This window comes from Vipera ursinii (genome assembly GCF_947247035.1).
Source record: "Vipera ursinii genome assembly, chromosome: 1".
NCBI classification, from domain to species: domain Eukaryota; kingdom Metazoa; phylum Chordata; class Lepidosauria; order Squamata; family Viperidae; genus Vipera; species Vipera ursinii.
In genome coordinates, this window is record NC_139512.1 from 276635904 (window position 1) to 276655725 (window position 19822).

Genomic DNA, 19822 nt, shown 5'->3' on the forward strand with positions numbered 1-19822 from the left:
GCACCATTAGTGTAGGGGTGTGCAATATTTTTCAGGCCAAAAGCAGCATAGGTCTTTGAGTAGAATGAGCATCTTCCAAAAAGTGGACAAGGAATAGGTTAAAAAAAAGTAGGCAAGATGTAGGCAAAAACTAATTCTGATCTAATTTGTTTTAAACTCAATTATAATCCAGTTGCTTTAATTACAGATAGATTACTAATACTCGTGTATTTAATAATTGTCCCCTTTTTCTCCTTGCCTCCACCTGTAGCATAGAATTTCTTCTTTATACTATCACAGTCAGGACAGTTTTAGATTATTATTCTGCAAGTCTTTAAATAGTTGTCTAAAAATAGTCTTTAAAAAGCTAATTCATCATGAAAAAGAATACCATGTGCTTAGTTTCCAATGCCAAAGGCACTGATTTTTCCAAGGGTTAAAAATAGTAGAAAGAGAAACTCTTTTTGAGATAAAGTTACAGGTCATAGTTTAGGAATTCTCCTACACACCATAATGATGAATATAATGTTATTGAGGATAGAAAAAGAAGTCAAACAACAAAGAGGAAATAAAATGAATGTGAAACTTTGGCAGATAATAAACAGCTATTCTGATTGCTTGAACATTTCTTAAAGGTTTTTAACCACATAGAGATAATAGGAAAGTGAGATAAAGAGGTATATGGAAAAGGAACTGTGCAATGAAGTTTAATTCAGCTCTCAAATTCAAGGTTAATAAATCAGGAAACAGTATTTAACTGTGTTTTTTACATGTGAATTAGGAATTATGGTGAATAGTATTATGAAGTTACTGCTAATTGTTTCCTTGTTTGCTTCAGTAGTGGTGTGAAGAACTGGATTTCTTTCGATTCTAATTACAGCAGAACTGATTTGAATGTAAACGTTAGAATTATCTTGTCTTTCAGGGCTTCATTTTTTAATAGAGTGAAATTATTACTAACCTCAGGCATCATCAGAAACTTGCCTTCTGAGATCTAAAGCTTATCTGAATTAATATGAAAACAATAAAATTGGGAGTTTGGGCCCTTGTTTTACAAATGAAATGCAACATGTGGACAGAATGTATTGTTTGTGCCTGAACTAGTAGCCTTCATTCCTGTATGTCCTGTGATAGCTTTAGTTTAACATCCTCCTTTGTCTATGTTGTATCAGTTTCTTACTACCATTTCCCTTCTCCCTCCCTTCCCCAACTTTCTTTTTGAAATGAATTTGCTTTAGAAGTCAAGTTCCTCCAACACAACTGGGGAGAAGATCACCAAAATGTATGAGCTGGGAACAGAGCCAGAGCGGAAAGTTTGGGTGGATCGCTATCTCAACTTCATGGAAGAAAGGGGAACACCTGTAGCTGGTCTTCCTGCTGTTGGCAAGAAACCACTGGATCTTTTTAGACTCTATGTTTGTGTAAAGGAGATTGGAGGCTTAGCCCAGGTGAGCGATTGTGAGTGATGCCAGATTGTCAAATGGCTTTAATCTTACCTTTGCAGGCAAAAGTAGAGAGCTTCCTTGAAATGCAACTTAACATTATTCTAATCTGCATATTTCAAAAGGTTCAAGACAGAGTACCTCTTGCTTCAAGAATAGCATGTAAACATAGTGCAGAGAACCTCATAATCCAGAATGGCAAGAATATCCATTCAGAATTCAGAATGTGTAATCTCAAGAAAGATGTTAAAATAAAAGGATATGATTACCTTATTGGGTTTCTTAATCGTCCAATCTAACTATCCCCAAACTCTATCCCTGCAAATAACACTGTTCTGGTGATACATATTAAAAATAATGACAAGTCCCTGCAGTTTTTTAGCAAAGTTTTTTCAAGTTTGCCATTGCCTCCATCCTATGGCTGAGAGGGAGTGACTGGCCCAACATCACCCAGTTGGCTTTTTGCCTAAGACAGGACTAGTATTGATGGTCCCCTGAATTCTAACCAATGCCTTAAATTGCTATTCCCAACTGGCTGTGTTGAAATTTTGCTGGAAAAAAAGGTGAGAATGAGTTTCATCTTCATGCATAATCAATGAAATGAGACTGCTTATATAAATATCACCTAATCACTGATTATAATTTTGTACACCAATATGGAACATCTTGTAAATAATGACTGATTCATACAAATGTGATTTCAAATATACTGTACATACAGAAAAAATGCATATAGCTGTGTATGCTATAATCAAGAAAATACATAGGTGCATATTTTGTTTGATTTTTTTAACCATCTAGACATAACAGGGAGGTGAAGATAATATGCTATCATGGACCTACATAAAGGATGCACACACTATACATATTTTGGTCTTCATACATAATCCAATTTTATTTAAGAAACTTAGAATTTTAGTGTCATGCATTAGCAGTAGAATTCATCTCATTCATTAGTATTTTAAAATAATAAGAGGAGGAGGAGGGAAGAAGAAGAAGAAGAAGAAGAAGAAGAAGAAGAAGAAGAAGAAGAAGAAGAAGAAGAAGAAGAAGAAGAAGAAGAAGAAGAAGAAGACCTACAAATAGAAAGACTGTGGCAAAGAAGAGCCTTGGTGGAGCAGTGGGCTAATGCCTCCTTAAGTAACACCAGCTGCCTGCAATTAGTGCAGGTTCGCATCCCACCAGGCTCAAGGTTGACTCAGCCTTCCATCCTTCTGAGGTAGGTAAAATGAGGACCCAGATTGTTGGGGGCAATAAGCTGACTTTGTAATAATGCCACTGGGGGGGGGGCGAAAGCCCTAATAAGCAGGCATATACATAGAATGAAGGCTATTGCTAAGCACATTGTGCTTTAGATTGTAAGCCGCCCTGAGTCTTTGGAGAACGGCAGGATATAAATGGGATTAAAATAAAAAAATAAAAAATAAAAATAAAGGCAAGTAAGGGTAGTACCAATAGTAATAGGCGCCTTGGGTGCAATCCCAAAACAACTGGAGCACCACTTGAACACCATTGGCATTGACAAATTCGCCATTAGTCAGTTGCAAAAGGCAGTCTTACTAGGAACTGTGATGGTATCTATAATACCATCAAAAATCCACATCTGCCTATCCCAGGTCCTTGGTAAGGACTCGATAGGTAGACAAAAATGCCAAATCCAGTCTGAACATCTGGCTGACTATGTGAATAATAATAATCAGGGCTTTTTCTGTCATAGAACGCACAGAACGGAGTTCCAGCACCTTTTTTGGATGGAACCTTGTAAGATAGGCAAGGCAGGTTGTATGACGTGTGAGCTCCGGCACCCTTTTTCTAGAAATAATAATAATAATAATAATAATAATAGTAATAGTAATAATAAAGTTGGAAGGGATCTTGGAGGTCATCTAGTCCAACCCCCTACTCAGGTAGGAAACCCTATACCATTTCTGACAAATGCCTGTCCAGTCTCTTCTTAAAAACCTCCAGTGTTGGAGCAATCACCACCTCTGGAGGCAGGTTGTTCCACTGGTTAATTGTTCTAACTGTCAGGAAGTTTCTCCTTAGTTCTAGGTTGCTTCTCTCTTTGACTAGCTTCCATCCATTGCGTCTTGTCCTGCCTTCAGGTGCTTTGGAAAATAGCTTGACTCCCTCTTTGTAGCAGCCCCTGAGATATTGGAACACTGCTATCATGTCCCCCCTCATCCTTCTCTGTAGAAATGTTTTTGAAAATTCATATTGCATCTTCTGCATAGTGAATGCTGTCTCCCTGATAAAGGGCCTGCAGTTTTAGTCCCTAAACCAGAAATACTAGCTGAACAAACCTGGAGCAGCTATTTTGAAGGAGAAAACCATTCTTTGCATCAATGTTAAAGCACTTCAATAATATCTTTACTATTGCCATTTAAAATTTGTTTTTAAAAGCTGATTTTTTTAAGAAAAACACTCACTGTACATATGTGTGTCAGAGGAACAAAGTACATAAGATAAATTTGCTCAGACTACACATTGCAAGCTCACTGAAAGCATAAAAAAGTAGAGATGTAAACGATGTTCTAGCAAAGCATTTTATATAGCTAAAGTAAGTTTTTTTAATGGTTTGATAAGTGCAGATAATGTTTATGCATTATTAAGTGTGGGAATAATGGGCATTAAAGGTTTTTTTTAAAGACACTACACGTAGATTTTTCCCTTTTCTGTCTTCAGGTTTTTTATCAATCCATTTTGCTACGGTCCACTCAACCTGCTATTTTATTTATTTGTGTCTTAGTTCCTTCCTTCATTTCCTAGGTTAATAAAAATAAGAAGTGGCGTGAGCTGTCTACCAACCTAAACGTTGGCACTTCAAGCAGTGCAGCCAGCTCCTTGAAAAAACAATATATTCAATACCTCTTTGCCTTTGAATGCAAGATTGAACGAGGGGAGGAACCCCCTCCAGAAGTCTTCAGCACTGGAGATACTAAGAAACAAGCTAAGATTCAGCCGCCATCTCCTGGTAAGTTGAAAAACTACAGAAATAATCTTTTTTTTAAAAAAATGCACAGGAGATGGAGTTACTAAACAACTTAAATCTCATAAAAACATCTGCGACATGTAGATATTCCTAATTAATTTCTGAAGCTCATAAATGAGGGATATTTTAGTAGTTCTTGATTACCTATGTCAACAGATCTCTTAAAGGATTTGCATATATTCATACCGACACGAACAAATATCTGTCAAATCTGTACCAACAGTCTGCATGTTAAATTTAGCTCCATTAATAACTATTAAAAATGTTTACTGCTAATTCCTGATGGAAGTAAAATGAACTCCACATTACTGAAGCAGAATCAGGCTGTATTTCTATTTTTATTGAACTTTTTTAGCGCTGCAAAATTCTAATGGCATTGTTCCAACCAGTGCTTTACAGCATATAGTAAAATCTTTCTATGGACCTCTGTTGTTTTTACATTTCTTATTCACAACATTTTATTTCCACTGATACTATATTTAATGTTGACAATCAAATGTTTTACTGTCGGTGGTGAAGTTTGGGGCAGTGATTTGCTGGGCTGCTTTGATATCACAGAAACCTGGGAAAGGATTTAGGTTTTGTTTTTTTTATTAGTTTGTTTGTTCTGGAGATGATAGAAACCTGGGAATAGAACTATTAGGTAGCATTAAAAAGCAGTGAAAGCAAGAGAATAGAGGCGGCAAATTGTAGATTAATAAAAATAGGAAGACCAAACAGGGATCATGGAAAAGTGAAATAATACATAAAAGTAACAGAATATTCCAGAGAGAATAACCTGTTGAGAGAGATGTGTGGAAAGAAAAGAAAAGAAAATAAAAGAAAGAGAGAGAGAGAGAGAGAGAGAGAGAGAGAGAGAGAGAGAGAGAGAAAGAAAGATTTAGATTTAGATTTAGATTTTATTAGATTTATATACCGCCCTTTCCCGAAGGACTCAGGGCGGTTTACAGGGCATTTTAAAATCATATCAATATAAAATACAAAGTTAAGAGAGAAAGAAAGAAAGAAAGAAAGAAAGAAAGAAAGAAAGAAAGAAAGAAAGAAAGAAAGAAGGAAGGAAGGAAGGAAGGAAGGAAGGAAGGAAGGAAGAAAGAAAGAAAGAAAGAAAGAAAGAAAGAAAGAAAGAAAGAAAGAAAGAAAGAAAGAAAGAATGAGAATTGCTAGAAGACTGTGAGAGGCCCAAGGAAGGGGAGGAAGCATAGTAAGGAAGCCTACCATACACCATAAAAATGCAGCATGTTGTAAAAAATGCATGCTAGAAGTTTAAAGAGAGAGACTAAAGTGATGGGGCTATCCATAGATAGTCCTATTGTAATATAACTCACTTAACCTGCTATTTTATTTGGCCATTAAGGGCTCATTCAGTTGTTCCTCCAATATGATATTATATTCTAGCGCTTGTGAACAGGCTGTTTCCTTTAAAAGAATAGAAAAATAACTCTAAAAACACTAGGAAACCGACTGAAGAGCACTGAGTTCTTTTGTCTGTTAAGGTGACCATATTTCAACAAAAATACTTCACTTATAGGCAGCAATGGAAAATTCCCAAACTGAACAATTATTCATAAAATTGGATTTTATTCATTCTGAAATTAATATTACTGTGGATTACTGTGTGCCTTAGGAAAATATTTAAGTATGTTCTGGATGTATGTACACACCCACCTATAAATATATATTTGCCCACTGAGAGCAATGTTTATTTCTTATAATGAAGTGGGCTTCAGTCCAAGAAAGTTTATGTCATAATAAAGCTATCAGCCTTTAAAATATTACTTTCCAGAGATGAGAGCTATTTTTCCAGCAGAAATACTACGAAAACATTTGTTGTAGATTACTTGCTTTCTGTTGCAATGGAAGTAACCACAGGAAATATGCCGAAGAGTGAAACAGCAAACTTAAAATACTGGGATAAATTGAATAATAGCAATTCCATTATTGTAATATATGTGAAAGCCCTATTGTGTCTGTGATGGTGCTGGAACACTTTAATTTAGATGGATATTCCATAAACAAAAAGAATCAGTGTTAGCAATGTTTTTTTCCATATAGTTGAACCAATGTGCCAATATTTACTTTTCATCATAACTGTTTACACCTCAATACCCTCTTAACAGCCTGAAGTAAACAGATTTTAAATGGAAAATCTAGCTTTACTTTGAATAAATGGTAAAGCAGAGAAATGTCAGAGTTCATGGTATAAACATTTAGCCCTTATTTAAAGATCTTATCAGTATTATATTTTGTTCAGAAAGATATATTTAGACCAAGTTAAAAACTCCTTTTTCAAAACAAAAACATGATTACATCTGGGAAAAACTTCGCCAAATATGAGTTGTTGTTCATAGATTTTACTGCTGAGTTAGGGTTTTTACAAAATATGTAAGGATTAGTCTCCTAATTTTCAATACTTGTTCTGTACAAGCAATTTAGGGACACACTGACAGTGCAAAATATATGAATAGAGTTAACAATGGATAATGGTGCTTGAAGAAAGGAAATAGAAGGCTGTTAGTGTTTTGGCTTTCAGTTCTTTGAATCACAATTTATTCCTAAGTCAATTACTGAACAGAATTCTCTTTAGTATATACTGAAGGGGAGAAAGTAGTGTGTTTACCAAATTATGTTTTCCATATTCTTCCTAACTTACTGCTGGATCTATAATTGAATTTCACCTTACTACATGCTAATTTGCAATGCTGAAAAAGCATCAGGGCACAAAACAGCTACCATATTCACAGAATACCTGCTCAAAGAAAATTTTCTCATGAAAAAAACAACAGCATAGAGGTAAGAGAAACACCAAAATATCCTCCACATTCAGTAACAACAACAACCATGCAAAATGCACATATCACCTCACAAAGGCCCTAGGGCAGGGGTCCTCAAACCTGGCCACTTTAAGACTTGTGGTTGGGGAATTCTGGGAGTTGAAGTCCACAAGTCTTAAAGTGGCCAGGTTTGAGAATCCCTGCCCTAGGTAATAAACTGCCCCCAAATCATGCACCAACATATAAGCATCCCAGCCACAAATAAAAATTGAGCAAAAAGTCTGCATAAATATACACCCAGAGCCCAAGCAAACCTCTTCCCTTTTTTCCAGCTTCTCTTCTCTGCGCATTTCAGAAAAAGTGTTGACTTAATCCACCTGTCATTTTTACTTTGGTATCTAGATGAGGACATCCTTAAAGCTAAGAGTTACTGGAAGCAGGCATATTATTTTGCATATTTTGATCTTCCAATTTAAAAAATAACTTCTAAAAAGTTAGGGACAGATTAAAAAAAAATAACGTGGGCACTGGTAAAGTCTAACCTCACAAGTGTCCCTGTAGTCACATGATTGAAATTGACAACCAGCAGGAATTTATAAATGGTTGCAGTGTTTCAGGATAACGTGATTGCCATTTATGCTGTTCGGGGGGGGGGGCCCTCCAACCAGCAAAGTCATTTTTGCTTAACAGCTGCATGATTCACTAAACGACAGTGTGATTCATTTAATGACTGCAACTAAACAAAGGTCATAAAATCACATGCGACTTACTTAACAAGCGACATGACTAAGTGACAAAAAGTTCCGGTACCAAATATATCATTCAAAGTCAAATTTGCAAACGTGTTTCCATCCTTTGAAATTCCAGAAGTCTTGAGCCCGCTTCTTAACTCAGGCCAAATTGTGTTTTGTGTGTGTGTGTGTGTGTGTTTCATTTCAACAGACTGAAGGAAATGAGCCAATTTCTTTTTTCCCCCCCTCCCCAACATTTCTGTAATTCCAATATTTTCAGCAGGCTTATTTTGGAAAACTTTGAGCCTCAGTTTACAGAGAGCACAGGCTTTCCTTGGCAGCTGAGAAACAAGAGTTGGGAGGGGAGGGAGCACAGAGGGCTAAGGCAGCCTTTTAATTAGTCAGTCTGCAACCAAAAATCCATCTATCTTTGCTGACAGGTGGCTGACTGCATTTCTATTATTAGCTGACAGGTGATGTCACAAAATCTGGCAGGCAGCCAACTAGGGAATCCCCAGCGGAAGATAAAGGAGGAAAGGGGCTGGGTTATAAACAAAGGTGACCTTTGATTGACCTTCATTCACGGTGGACATGTGATGTTTCCTAGTAAACCTCCCACTGCTTTTCCTTCCCTCCCTCCCCCCCCCCTTGTCAGAATTAGGGCACCGAGTTCATGCTGTGTAAATTATCTTCCCAGCATGGCGTCTGGCTGTTAAGACTGAAGTATGTGAATGTACTTAACCTTCAATAACCTTTCCATTGTTTACTTTAGCTTATACATTTGTAGCTTCTGGCAAAAGGTAGGGATATCCTAGAGAGCATGTTAGGCCTCCTATTAATAGAGTTCCAAGAGGCTACATTCATGTATTTATTTGTTTCTTCCAATTTGGGAGGAGGGGGGTGGAAATTGCTGGGCAATGGAAAAGCTTTCATTCACCACACACACACACACCCCTCCTCTTCCCTCTCTGGTATTATCAACTGGATATTTGAGACAGTATAAATAAAAAGGACGGGCATTGTAGTGCAATTGTGTTTTGGAAATTGCAGTGGTTTCTGTGCAAGCCTCGGGGTACAGGGTACGACTGCACAGTAGCGAATCCAACAAGTCCAATTGGATGCTTCTGAGATACGGTAGAATTAAGGTTCCTCTATTGAGGGAGACCTCATCTCATTCTTTCTATACCTAGATGTTTATCTTGTCAAACTATATATTCTTCATTCCAGTGGTAAATTTCAAGTACAGGATAGTTGTGCAACATACTTGCTGCTCTGTTCTTTAATAGAAGGCAGCTGCCAGAAGGCCCAGGAAGGAAAATTAAAAGGCTAAAAAAGCAGGGGAGTTCAACCTTGACAACTTTAAAACTTGTCAGCTCAACTCCCAGAATTCTAGGGATTGAAGTCTGCAGATCTTAAAAGTTGCCAGGTTTGGTCACCCCTGGACTAAAGTAACACATACTTTGAAGTTGCTGCATTGATTACCAGTAGGCTTCCCAACTAATTTCAGAGTTGTGGTCGTGACCTTTATAGCCTGCACAGCACAATCCTGGGACTTATCTGACCATCCCTTGCCAGAATTCTTTTTGCTATCTAGCCAGGCCATCCAGAGAGGGCCTGTTGCAGATCCCAGTTTTGTGAAGGGCCTGGGGCCTGCAGCAGATGACAGCTCTTCTCCGCATATCCTCCTCCCAAAGATACCCACAGGCCAACCTTCCTAGTATTTCATGCCCAAATTAAAGCAGTTCTATTTCAGAATACATTTAGCATTTGGAAAGTTTAGTTTTATCAGGGCCGATCATGTTTAGGTTTGGGATGATTTATTGTAATTGTTTTTAGTTAGTTTGTATTGTTTCTTTTGACCTTTAGGATTGGGACAGGTTATAAATATTATAAAATAAATAAAGAACTTTGCTTAATAACATGTTAGAAAGTCTGCAACATAATAGATCTTTTGTGGCAGATATATGATTTACAGCTCTTTTTTCTCAGCTGTTGAAGCAGAAAAAACTATTTTCACCATATTTTAGGGAGCAGTTAGTGAACAGACAAGCTAATCTCATCAGAGGAGGGAAAAAGCCCATATTTTAAGAGCTAATTTAGACATTTGATTGCCTGGCAGAGAAATTACTCCATCAGCTTCATCCTAGGTATTTATGAATCTACATCATATATATTGGGATCTCCTCATATCATGACCTTAGAATCACTAACTTTGCCAAAGTTTCTCCTTTATAAGACCCTATAAATATAAGAAGGGACGCGGTGGCTCAGTGGGTTAGGACGCTGAGCTTGTCGATCAGAAGGTCAGCAGTTTGGCGGGTCGAATCCGGAGTGCCGCGTAACAGAGTGAGCGCCTGTTACTCGTCCCAGCTTCTGCCCACCTAGCAGTTCGAAAGCACGTAAAAATGCAAGTAGAAAAATAGGGACCACTCCGGTGGGAAGGTAACAGCGTTCCGTGCGCCTTTGGCGTCTAGTCATGCCGGCCACATGACCACGGAGATGTCCTCGGACAAGCGCTGGCTCTTCGGCTTTGAAACAGAGATGAGCACCGGCCCCTAGAGTCGGAAACGACTAGCATGATTGTGCGGGGGAACCTTTACCTTTATCTTTACCTATAAATATAAGGGCTGGTTCTTTATTTTACTGCATGATGCTGTGCTTGAGACTCTGGAAGCACTTCTAAGGAATTGATCCAACTTGAATTGAGTTTGTCTTGAGTTTGGAACTATCAGCTCAGACAAACAATCAAATAGTAAATAATACTCCAGCCAACATTGACAGGCAAGCTACTGTATGTAAACAAGAGCTAATTCCCACTTCCTGCAGCACTGAAGATGTTACCTAGTTGGGTAATAAAATGTCTGCAAGAAAACAACCATCCTCAGAGACCAACCAGGATTCCATGAAAATGATCCAAGAACATTAACTTGGTGTTTTCTGTTATGGTCTGGGAGTGTATTTTTCTTGCAAGTTAAGTATATTTTGAAGGGAATTTAGAGTTTCAGATACAGGGAACCTGTACAATTCCATTGTATCTGCCCTGTTGAACAATTTTTGCTTAAGCAGTATTTAATGATGAATTCTTAGCCAACGCAGAATTTAATAAAATAAATCACATCTCATCTACAAGGTATATTCGAATAAAATAAATGAGCTCTCTTCACAAATACCTCTCTTTCCTTCTCCTTTGCCTCGGTTTTCTTTTTACACATGCGAGAGTTCACACCTGATATTTTTTCCTCTCCTTTCCCCCCCTTTTTCAAATTTTTTTTCAGCTAACTCGGGTTCTCTTCAGGGTCCACAGACCCCCCAGTCTTCGGGGAGCAATTCTATGACAGAAGTGCCAAGTGACCTCAAGCCTCCAACACCAGCCTCCACGCCTCATGGACAGATGACGCCTACACAGAGCAGCAGGTACTTTTCTTAGAGCCTTTCAGAATATTGGATCTGTGCTTTGGCAAGTGCAGTCACTGCCCCAAATCCAGACACCTTCTCTCTCTTTCAGGGATGTTGCATTTTCCTGTGACTCAAAATGCAACATGTTGTGGGAAATATTATTGGTATCTGGAAAATGAGTGTCACGGGCATTTCTTGGATGCTGCCCATGACATCATTGATGGTGAGTGGCAGTTACCCCATCTTTCTTTGCCACCATATTGTCAATCTCACCCCTCCCCCTGACCAGGAATGGAAAAAAAGGAGAGAGGTATGGGATCTGAAAATGCAGAGATTCAATCTGAGGTGTGAAAACGTTGCTTTTAATTCCAATTTCCTCCATACACCAACAGACACAAACTCTTCAGTCTTTGGTTAGAGGCTGCATTGATTGCAGAAATAAAAATGTAAAAAAGCTTTGCCTTAAGATTAATTTTATATGAGTTTGCAGGATGAAGCTTGTGCTTTTTCACTGTAGAACTCTTTGTGTGTATATACAGCTATGTGTGCAACTATGTCCAGATGTATGCAAAAACAACCAGAAAAAATGGAGAAAATTAGCAAGCAATTCCAAGCAAGCCATTATGATGGCTTAATCCTATTGAAGAGAACTAAATACAGTTCTATTTTTCCCTAAAAGGACTTCTCCATTATTTCCTGCAGCATCTGACTTTGAAGAAGAAAAAAACTTCACAAATAATAATTTGTGCACAATTTGAATTGTTTATCTGCCAACACACAGGCACATCCATGTACAACCCTACTCACTGATTTTAAAAATTTCCCATTGTTGTCCATATGTGTTATTTCAATATCCATACATACAAAAGGGCATTTCTTTGGAGATAATTCTTGGGGGAATATTCAGTGATCAGAGGTTGGATATGATCAGTGATCTGCCAACTAAATGTAAAAGGTTATCTGCTTATATCCATATGTTTAATATTGGTGCAATTAAAATGAATAAATTAATCATACAGTGCCATTTCATAAGGCATAATACTCTTGATATAAATTAAGTTCTGAAACCAAGAATTGACCTGTGATGCATATAAATGATGGAAAGGAGGCATTGTGTTGGGATGATTAGACTGCTGGATTGAATTTAAGAAACTTTTGTTCAAATCCCAGCTCTGCTATGACTTGGACAAATAGGTGTTCTCCTCATATGCCACTCTGAACTTCTTGGCTCAGGTAGAAAATGAGGTACTTGAACACTTGTTCTATATCCTTTGAATATCTTATATACCATATTCTGCTAAGCTAAGGCAACAGTGGTGATTTTCACAACAGTTGAACTTTTTGAACTTATGGATCACCAGCTGATCAGGCATTGCTCACCCATAACTGTGTCTCTATAACTCAAATACCTTTTTATCTTCTATCTCTTTAGAAATAGCTCAGTCAGTGTACATGATCCCTTTTCGGATATAAGCGATTCCACATACCCAAAGCGGAACTCCATGACTCCAAATGCGCCCTATCAGCAATCAATGAATATGCCAGATATGATGGGAAGGATGCCCTATGAGCCAAACAAGGATCCTTTTGGTGGGATGAGAAAAGGTATCTCCTTGCGGGGGGAGGGGGGCACATAGACTGTACGTATGTTTGTGTATATCAGTTCCTAGATGGGTTTCTCCATCTCTGCTTTTCTCTGTCTTTCATAAGTAACTATATTATTGTTTTGGAAGTTAAGAGATTAGTGCAGAGAATTTTTGCCAGTAAGTTTAAGAAGTTCCTTTTATGATACAGAAAATTATATGGAAGAGTTTTAATAATTATATTGTTAGAATTATACCAATACTTCAGCGTAGGCCAATTACTTTTCCGTAAGCAACAGGATTTGGTAAACTCAGATTATATAATATACAAGCCAGTTTAATAAGACATACAATGTTGGGTCCTTGGTGCTCTCTGAGCTTGCTTGTAATTTCTTGCAGACGTTTCATTACCCTAACTAGGTAACATCATCAATGCTAGTAAAGAGTGCTGTTTGCTGTTGGTTTATATTCTGGTGTCTTGCTTGTCTGGACCCGAGAATATAAACTGACAGTAAACAGCATTCCTTACTAGCACTGCTGATGTTATCTAGTTAGGGTAATGAAATGTCTGCAAGAAAACAAGCAAGCTCTGAGAACACCAAGGACCCCTCATTTCAATTCTGAGCTACAAATATTCTCCTTCATTGGTACATACAATGTTATGACATATATTATTTTAGTCTAAATCTTAATGTAATCACCAGTTGTCATTGTCTTATTTCATTTCGATAAGGTAGGACTGCTACAGGAAGTTTGCTGGAATAAATCGGCATGCTATAAAGGAATTTATGTAATGGTTTAAAAATGTGTCTGTGCCCTATAGCATCCTTGGGGAAAACCTCTTTGACAGGAAGTAAGGATCTCTTGCAACAGTTCCACATTATGGGAACTTGCTCCAACTGTTAGATTTTTAGATCTGGCCAAATGTCTCAGCAGTGTCTAAAATGTGTACATAAAAATATAAAAAGTCATACTGAAACTTTAGCAAGATTCTGACTTTACAACAGGACTCAATTATTTCAGAAAACCAGAACAAAAATGCCTCTCTAGAGTACCTTTCATGGCTAGATTCTATTTATGTATGTACAGTATGTAGGTAGGCATCTGTATATACAGTTACAACAACTATTTTACATTCACAAAAACCTTGTAGTATACTTCAAGATGAGACATAATGACTAAGTCATGATTTATACTAGACAATATTCTGTATCTGTAAAATCATTTATTACTCTTAAGTCCCAAGGAGATTCCCAAAGTGACTTCCAGTTAGGAATCTGAAAGCAGGAATAAATAATAGAGCAATAAAACAAGTAAATCAATAAAATAAGAACAGCAGCATTTTCAATGTTAAAGCACAAATTTAAAACGAGCATATCAAAAGCTGTAAAGAAGCTGGGAAAAACATTTTTATTTAGTACCCAAGTCTAGAAGTCCTGGTCACTTACAGTTTTTCTGGATGCAGTATTCCAAAGCCAACATCAGAATCTGAAAAGATCTGTGTTTTATGACACCTCCAAGAGAAGAAAAAAACTTATTTATGGGTAGATTGATATTTTAGAAAGTAGCCAGTAGCCAGTAGGTATTTAAATATCTTTCTTTCCAAATTCATTACACAAATAAGTATGGAAATATGTATTTCATTTATAGGCTGATCTTAGAGAACAAAAATAGCTGAAATCGTAATACTGATATATTGATCCAGTGGAGATTTGTAGGTCAGTAGTAGACTCCTTTCTTGAGAAAAAAAGTAGAAAACTCAAAAATTGCTTGAGATTTTTATTTGGGTTTTAAATTATAAAATACAGTATGCTTAGAGTATAGATGTGGTCCCAGTTATTGTAAAACATAGTGGCATTACTGCTGAAGTATCTCCTCAGCTCTCATACTGTTTGTTGGATTATTCTGCTCCAGTTCTCTGAACATCAGTGGTATTTAATATTTCTTAATAATATATCTTTCAAATAACATAGTTATGCTATTTCCTTCCTTCCTTCTTTCCTTCCTTCCTTCTTTCTTCTTTCATAGTGCCTGGAAATAGTGAAACCTTCATGGCCCCTGGACAAATGCCCAACAGTGGCATGCAGGATATGTACAGCCAGAGTCCCGCTGGAACCATGTCCAACATGGGCATAAGCCAACGCCAACAGTTTCCCTATGGAAGTGGTTATGACCGGAGGTGAGATTTCATCAGCTTCAAAAGGCAGAGAAAAATGGTGAAAAGATTCTCTATTGTCACTGTCCTTCTAACAGACCATTTAGCTGAGCCATTTATTGCTTTTCAGAAAATCAGCAAGATCAAAACTACTAATAGAGACTGTGTCTATTTTTTGTAAGAACTAATAAGTGAGTGTGTGATCAATAAGGAGTCTCCTTGTCTACAGTGGTCTATATTTGATATTTTTTTTTTGCTTAATCAGATTTCAGCATTACTATTCTGTGTGTGTGTGTGTGTGTGTGTGTGTGTGTGTGTGTTGTGTGCGTGTGTGTGTGTATGCTTAATGAACCAGCCTCTGGGAAATTGCACCTTTTTCTGATGGTTTTGTGCTGGCTGTTGTAGAGAAATACTAAATTCTACGTAAATGAACAGATTCCTGTTTCCAGGATAGTCATTTAATGCATCCCGGCCTCAATAAAGTCAAACTTTGTTGATTAATTGAAGCAGGGTAGGGATGCATATATAAATATATATTCAACTGTATCTCCCATTCAAATAGTTTGGTGTCCTTCCCAATATAAATATCAGCCTTTCTTGTAACCGTACTTCCATTTGGAAGCATGTCCTCATTCACATTGTGACCCAACACAGATAACCTATATGTGGTGGGAATCAATAGCCTCTGGTATGCAGGCAAGCAATACACTCACCAATGGAGAAGGACAAAATATGATACCGCTGAGAGGTAACAGAGATATATTCCTTCCCATCCCTACCCACACCCAAAGATAAGCTAGTGGGAAAGCTTAGTTCTGTGCTAGCATCATAAGACCATCAAAAAGGTCAAGTTTTCCCCTACCCAGTCATGTCCAACACTAAGGGGGCAATACTCATCTCTGTTGCCTAGCCAAGGAAGCCAGTGTTACCCAATGACACTGCCAAGACACTCACGGAACACTGTTACCATCCAAACAAAATGGTAACTATTTGTCTACTTGCACTTACCTGTTTTTGAACTGTACTTGGGTCTTCCAATTGACAAACCCAGTGCCTTAACCGCTAGACCACCACACACTCCCAGTCGTAAGACCATTGCAAGAAAGAAGGAAAGAGAGGGGTTGCTAATTGGCTGGAATTCACTAGAGGGGCGATCCTTCTTTGGAAAAGTAAATTGTCCCCCTTAAAATAGGGGAGGGGTGGCAAACAATGGCTGTAGAAGCAAGATAAAATACACAAAGTAGCAAAACTTTTTTTTTGTTCTCTTCAAAATAATATCATTTACAGTAATATTCAACCTGCATAAAAATTAGTGCTATACTAGTAAATGTAAACTTCTTGGCATGTTTCAGTATTCCGGGGGGGGGGGGGGAAACATCCATGCAGAATGTGGCTTTTTTCTGCAGGCTGGCAATGTGAACTTTCTGGTTTAGCATTAGTTATCTGCCAGAAAAGCAGCAATATATTGTAATTTTGGCTCATTTGTTGAAGTACCTCCTTCTTTATGGATAACTTTTGAAAAACGCTACTAAGAAAATTGACAGCAAGAAAAAGACAATTGCAGATGTATATTAAGCAATAAACTTTGCTAAAATAATAGAGGAGGTTTTATGTCATAGTTAGTACTTTCCTAAAAAGATAATGAATTCAAATCAGTTTCCATCACTGATTCCAGAAAACATCTTTTGAAACAGAATATTAGAAATGCCAGTGGATTTTTAAACCAAAAATTGCTAAAATGAATCCATTTCAAAATGGTTCGGTTCACCATGTAAATGTAGCCTCTAAGGATTATGATGCATTAATGTTTTTATTTTTGGGGGAAAAATAATCACATTATTTATGAAAGAGAATGACTATAAAGAGTAAGAGCAATGATGTTAAGGGAGATACCCAAGGTCCATTGCCAAGGTGATAAAGAGTAAAGTTCATAACAGTCAGAAGCAGCTTCCTAATTCAAGAAGGAAGTAACAACACAGACTTGCAAGATTGAGGTCAACGCTATTAGGTAGACCCAGGGCTTTTTTTCTCATAGAATGCTCAGAACGGAGTTCCGGCACCTTTTTTGGATGGAACCTTGTAGGATAGGCAAGGCGGGTTGTATGACATGTGTGAGTTCCGGCACCTTTTTCTTTTACAAAAAAAGCACTGGGTAGACCAAACCAAGAAGTCAATTCCACAGGAAAGCTAAAACTACTTTTATTGAGATTGTCTATAATAAGAGAATTTTGCAAATTGATTGTTTTGTATGCCCTCCCCTTTTTATAGTTCAGTGAATTATAGAACTGTTTGTCTGATCTGTTTCTGAACACTATCTGGACATTTTGGACTTAAAATATGTTCTGCTTTTTGTCACCTTGTAATAAGGCTTGGATATCCAGTAGGGGAATACATCACTGGAGGTGGCTGCTGGACTAGCTGACCTCATCTCCCGCTTCAGCTTCCTTCTCCCCCTCCACTCATCTTTTCAATTTCATATTGTTGCACTTCCGTTGTTTATTTTTATTGTTTTATTCCTTTACTATTGTTATTTTGTTATCATTTTAATTGTGTTGTTTTTCTGTAAATAAGCCAGTCTGGGTGGCTCCATGGAGAAATAGGTGGCAAATAAATTTAAACAATAAATAAAATAAATATCAAGGTCATCCTCTTTACTCTCTACAATTACTTTTTAGTTATTAATTACATACAATCCTAAGTAAGTTTCATGAATAGAAGTGAAACTTGCAATTGCATAGTTCTTTATACATCAGGCAAAATTTACAAACAACAGCGCATGAGCTAGCTTCTAAAATTTTATTCATCAAAATGTCCGCAGTGGCCTATAAAACATTTTCAGTCTCAGAGAAAATGTTGGTATTGAAATTGGCTATTCCATAAGGTTTTTTATTTTATTTTAATTCACCCGACTTGGAGAATAAGTGCTTTTACAGTGTGAGGTTTCCTTTGTCATTTTTAGGTCGGATCATGGGCTGGGTCCTGAAGGCAGTATGGGAGCACCTGGTCAAAGCAACATGGTGCCTTCAAACAGTGACCCAAGCATGTACTCTCCTAACTGTTATCCTGGGCAACAAAGGTGAATAATTTAACCTGTTTAAAATACCTGTGTTAACAGATAATCTTAAATCTTAAAGGCTATTGGATAGGAGGTGCAGTTTTCTACACTGGATTGCTGTATTGGGTTTCATGCTCTCGGATTTTCTGCAAGACTTTGGCGTAAGCTCCTTTAGAATAGTGATGGTTGCATGGCTACAGTGTTTGGTAGATGGTTTTTATGCTTTACTTTGGCTTTTTTGAAAGTTTGGATTCTAGAGATGGATTCATTTGGAACATGTAGAGAACTTGAGATTACAGCATTTTTACACATTATAAAACCATTCACCATAGAATACTTTTCTCAGCCTTTTACTTTACATTCATTTGTAAAACAGTGAGGTTCTCAGATGTTTCTTTGTTGATGTCCTTTCATAGATAAATCAATTGAACTTGTGCTTGAAATACTGGCTGCTGCTTCCTCTTAAACCTTAAAGTAAATTTGTTTCAGACATCGCTATACAGTTATCTCTAACCTAATTTAACTAATAAAATTTAGTTAAATTTTGCAACAAAATTTCATTTTTAATGTGTGCCAATGTGCCCACAGTAAAAAAAAATGACAGGAAAGGTTATCTTTCTATCTAATACAATTTAAACCACTTATATTTTTAGTGACAAAGTAGATCATTGAAGTTCTTGAATTTCAATTATTTTCACTTTTAGCAGATTTCTCCACTTTAGACCATTGGGGCACTACAGATTATCATAGAGGTATTATAAATCAACCATGTGTAAATATGTGTATTTAAGGCAACAATGCAATAATCAAGGAAACTGCATTGCTTAGGAAATTGGGGATTCAATCTCTTTTCTCCCAGACATTTGCCTTGTCTTTTGGGCATATGTCTCAAGGGTAGCACACAAACTAATGTGCACAACCGAAACTCTCCATTCTCCTTTGCCCTATTGTCTGTATTTTTCTGCTGTACTTATGACACTTCCGATCATGATATTTGTGCTGTTATCATAATATTAGTTAGCCAATTGCACGGGTCTGATATCCTGGATGAGCTTGTGGTGCTTACATCCGATGCTGAATGCTTATTTGCTTAAAACCATTCAACCTGGTATGGGAGAATTTAATTACTGCATTTAAATGTCACATTGTAAGAACAAATGTAAACATTTTATTTATTTGGATAAAATATATTTAGATGATGCTTTTCTCCAATCCCAGGTACTGTAAGTTTGAGGCTGCACCTAAACCTCCTAAGTTTGGAGTCTAGTACATAATAAGCTCATTTTAATAGTTTAAAAGACTGGTTCTTGGTTGCTTTTATTAGATGTATTTGTGATCTTAGTATTGTTACTGTTGTTTTATATATCATTATTTCTTTGTATTCCAGTTCAACTATCTATCAGATTTGTAATTTTTTTTAAAAAAAACCTAATATTAGAATGTGTATTAGGTCATGCATTAGTCACTTATACATAAATCATTTTAAAACTGTAACACTGGCAAAATTAGGTAATCATATGTTGTTGCCAACATTCTGAATATCAAGTATGGAATCTGCTTCTGCCAGCCAGTTGTATTTCTTTTGTATTAAAGCTCATTCAGACATTGCCAAGTGATATTCAAGAACATGGAACCATAGCCTGCCTAAGTCATCTGAGGAAATGTGAAACGTGTCCGCATCCAGGCCACTAGTTGTTTTGATCTGATGGTAGGCAGGT

The 19822-nt window shown here is 37.1% G+C and overlaps 1 protein-coding gene across 5 annotated transcripts in view; it reads left to right on the plus strand.

Moving 5' to 3' along the window:
• ARID1B (AT-rich interaction domain 1B) overlaps nucleotides 1-19822 on the plus strand; it is a 441898-nt gene that overhangs the window by 412000 nt on the left and 10076 nt on the right. For 3 of the 5 annotated variants that reach the window (XM_083348110.1, XM_083348113.1, XM_083348112.1), the window contains 6 exons: nucleotides 1218-1427; nucleotides 4191-4395; nucleotides 11191-11329; nucleotides 12744-12916; nucleotides 14923-15073; nucleotides 18009-18125. In XM_083348110.1, coding sequence (XP_083204236.1) covers nucleotides 1218-1427; nucleotides 4191-4395; nucleotides 11191-11329; nucleotides 12744-12916; nucleotides 14923-15073; nucleotides 18009-18125 — 995 coding nt within the window. The remainder of the gene's footprint in view (nucleotides 1-1217; nucleotides 1428-4190; nucleotides 4396-11190; nucleotides 11330-12743; nucleotides 12917-14922; nucleotides 15074-18008; nucleotides 18126-19822) is intronic. The other 2 variants (XM_083348111.1, XM_083348114.1) reach the window with 1 other exon arrangement.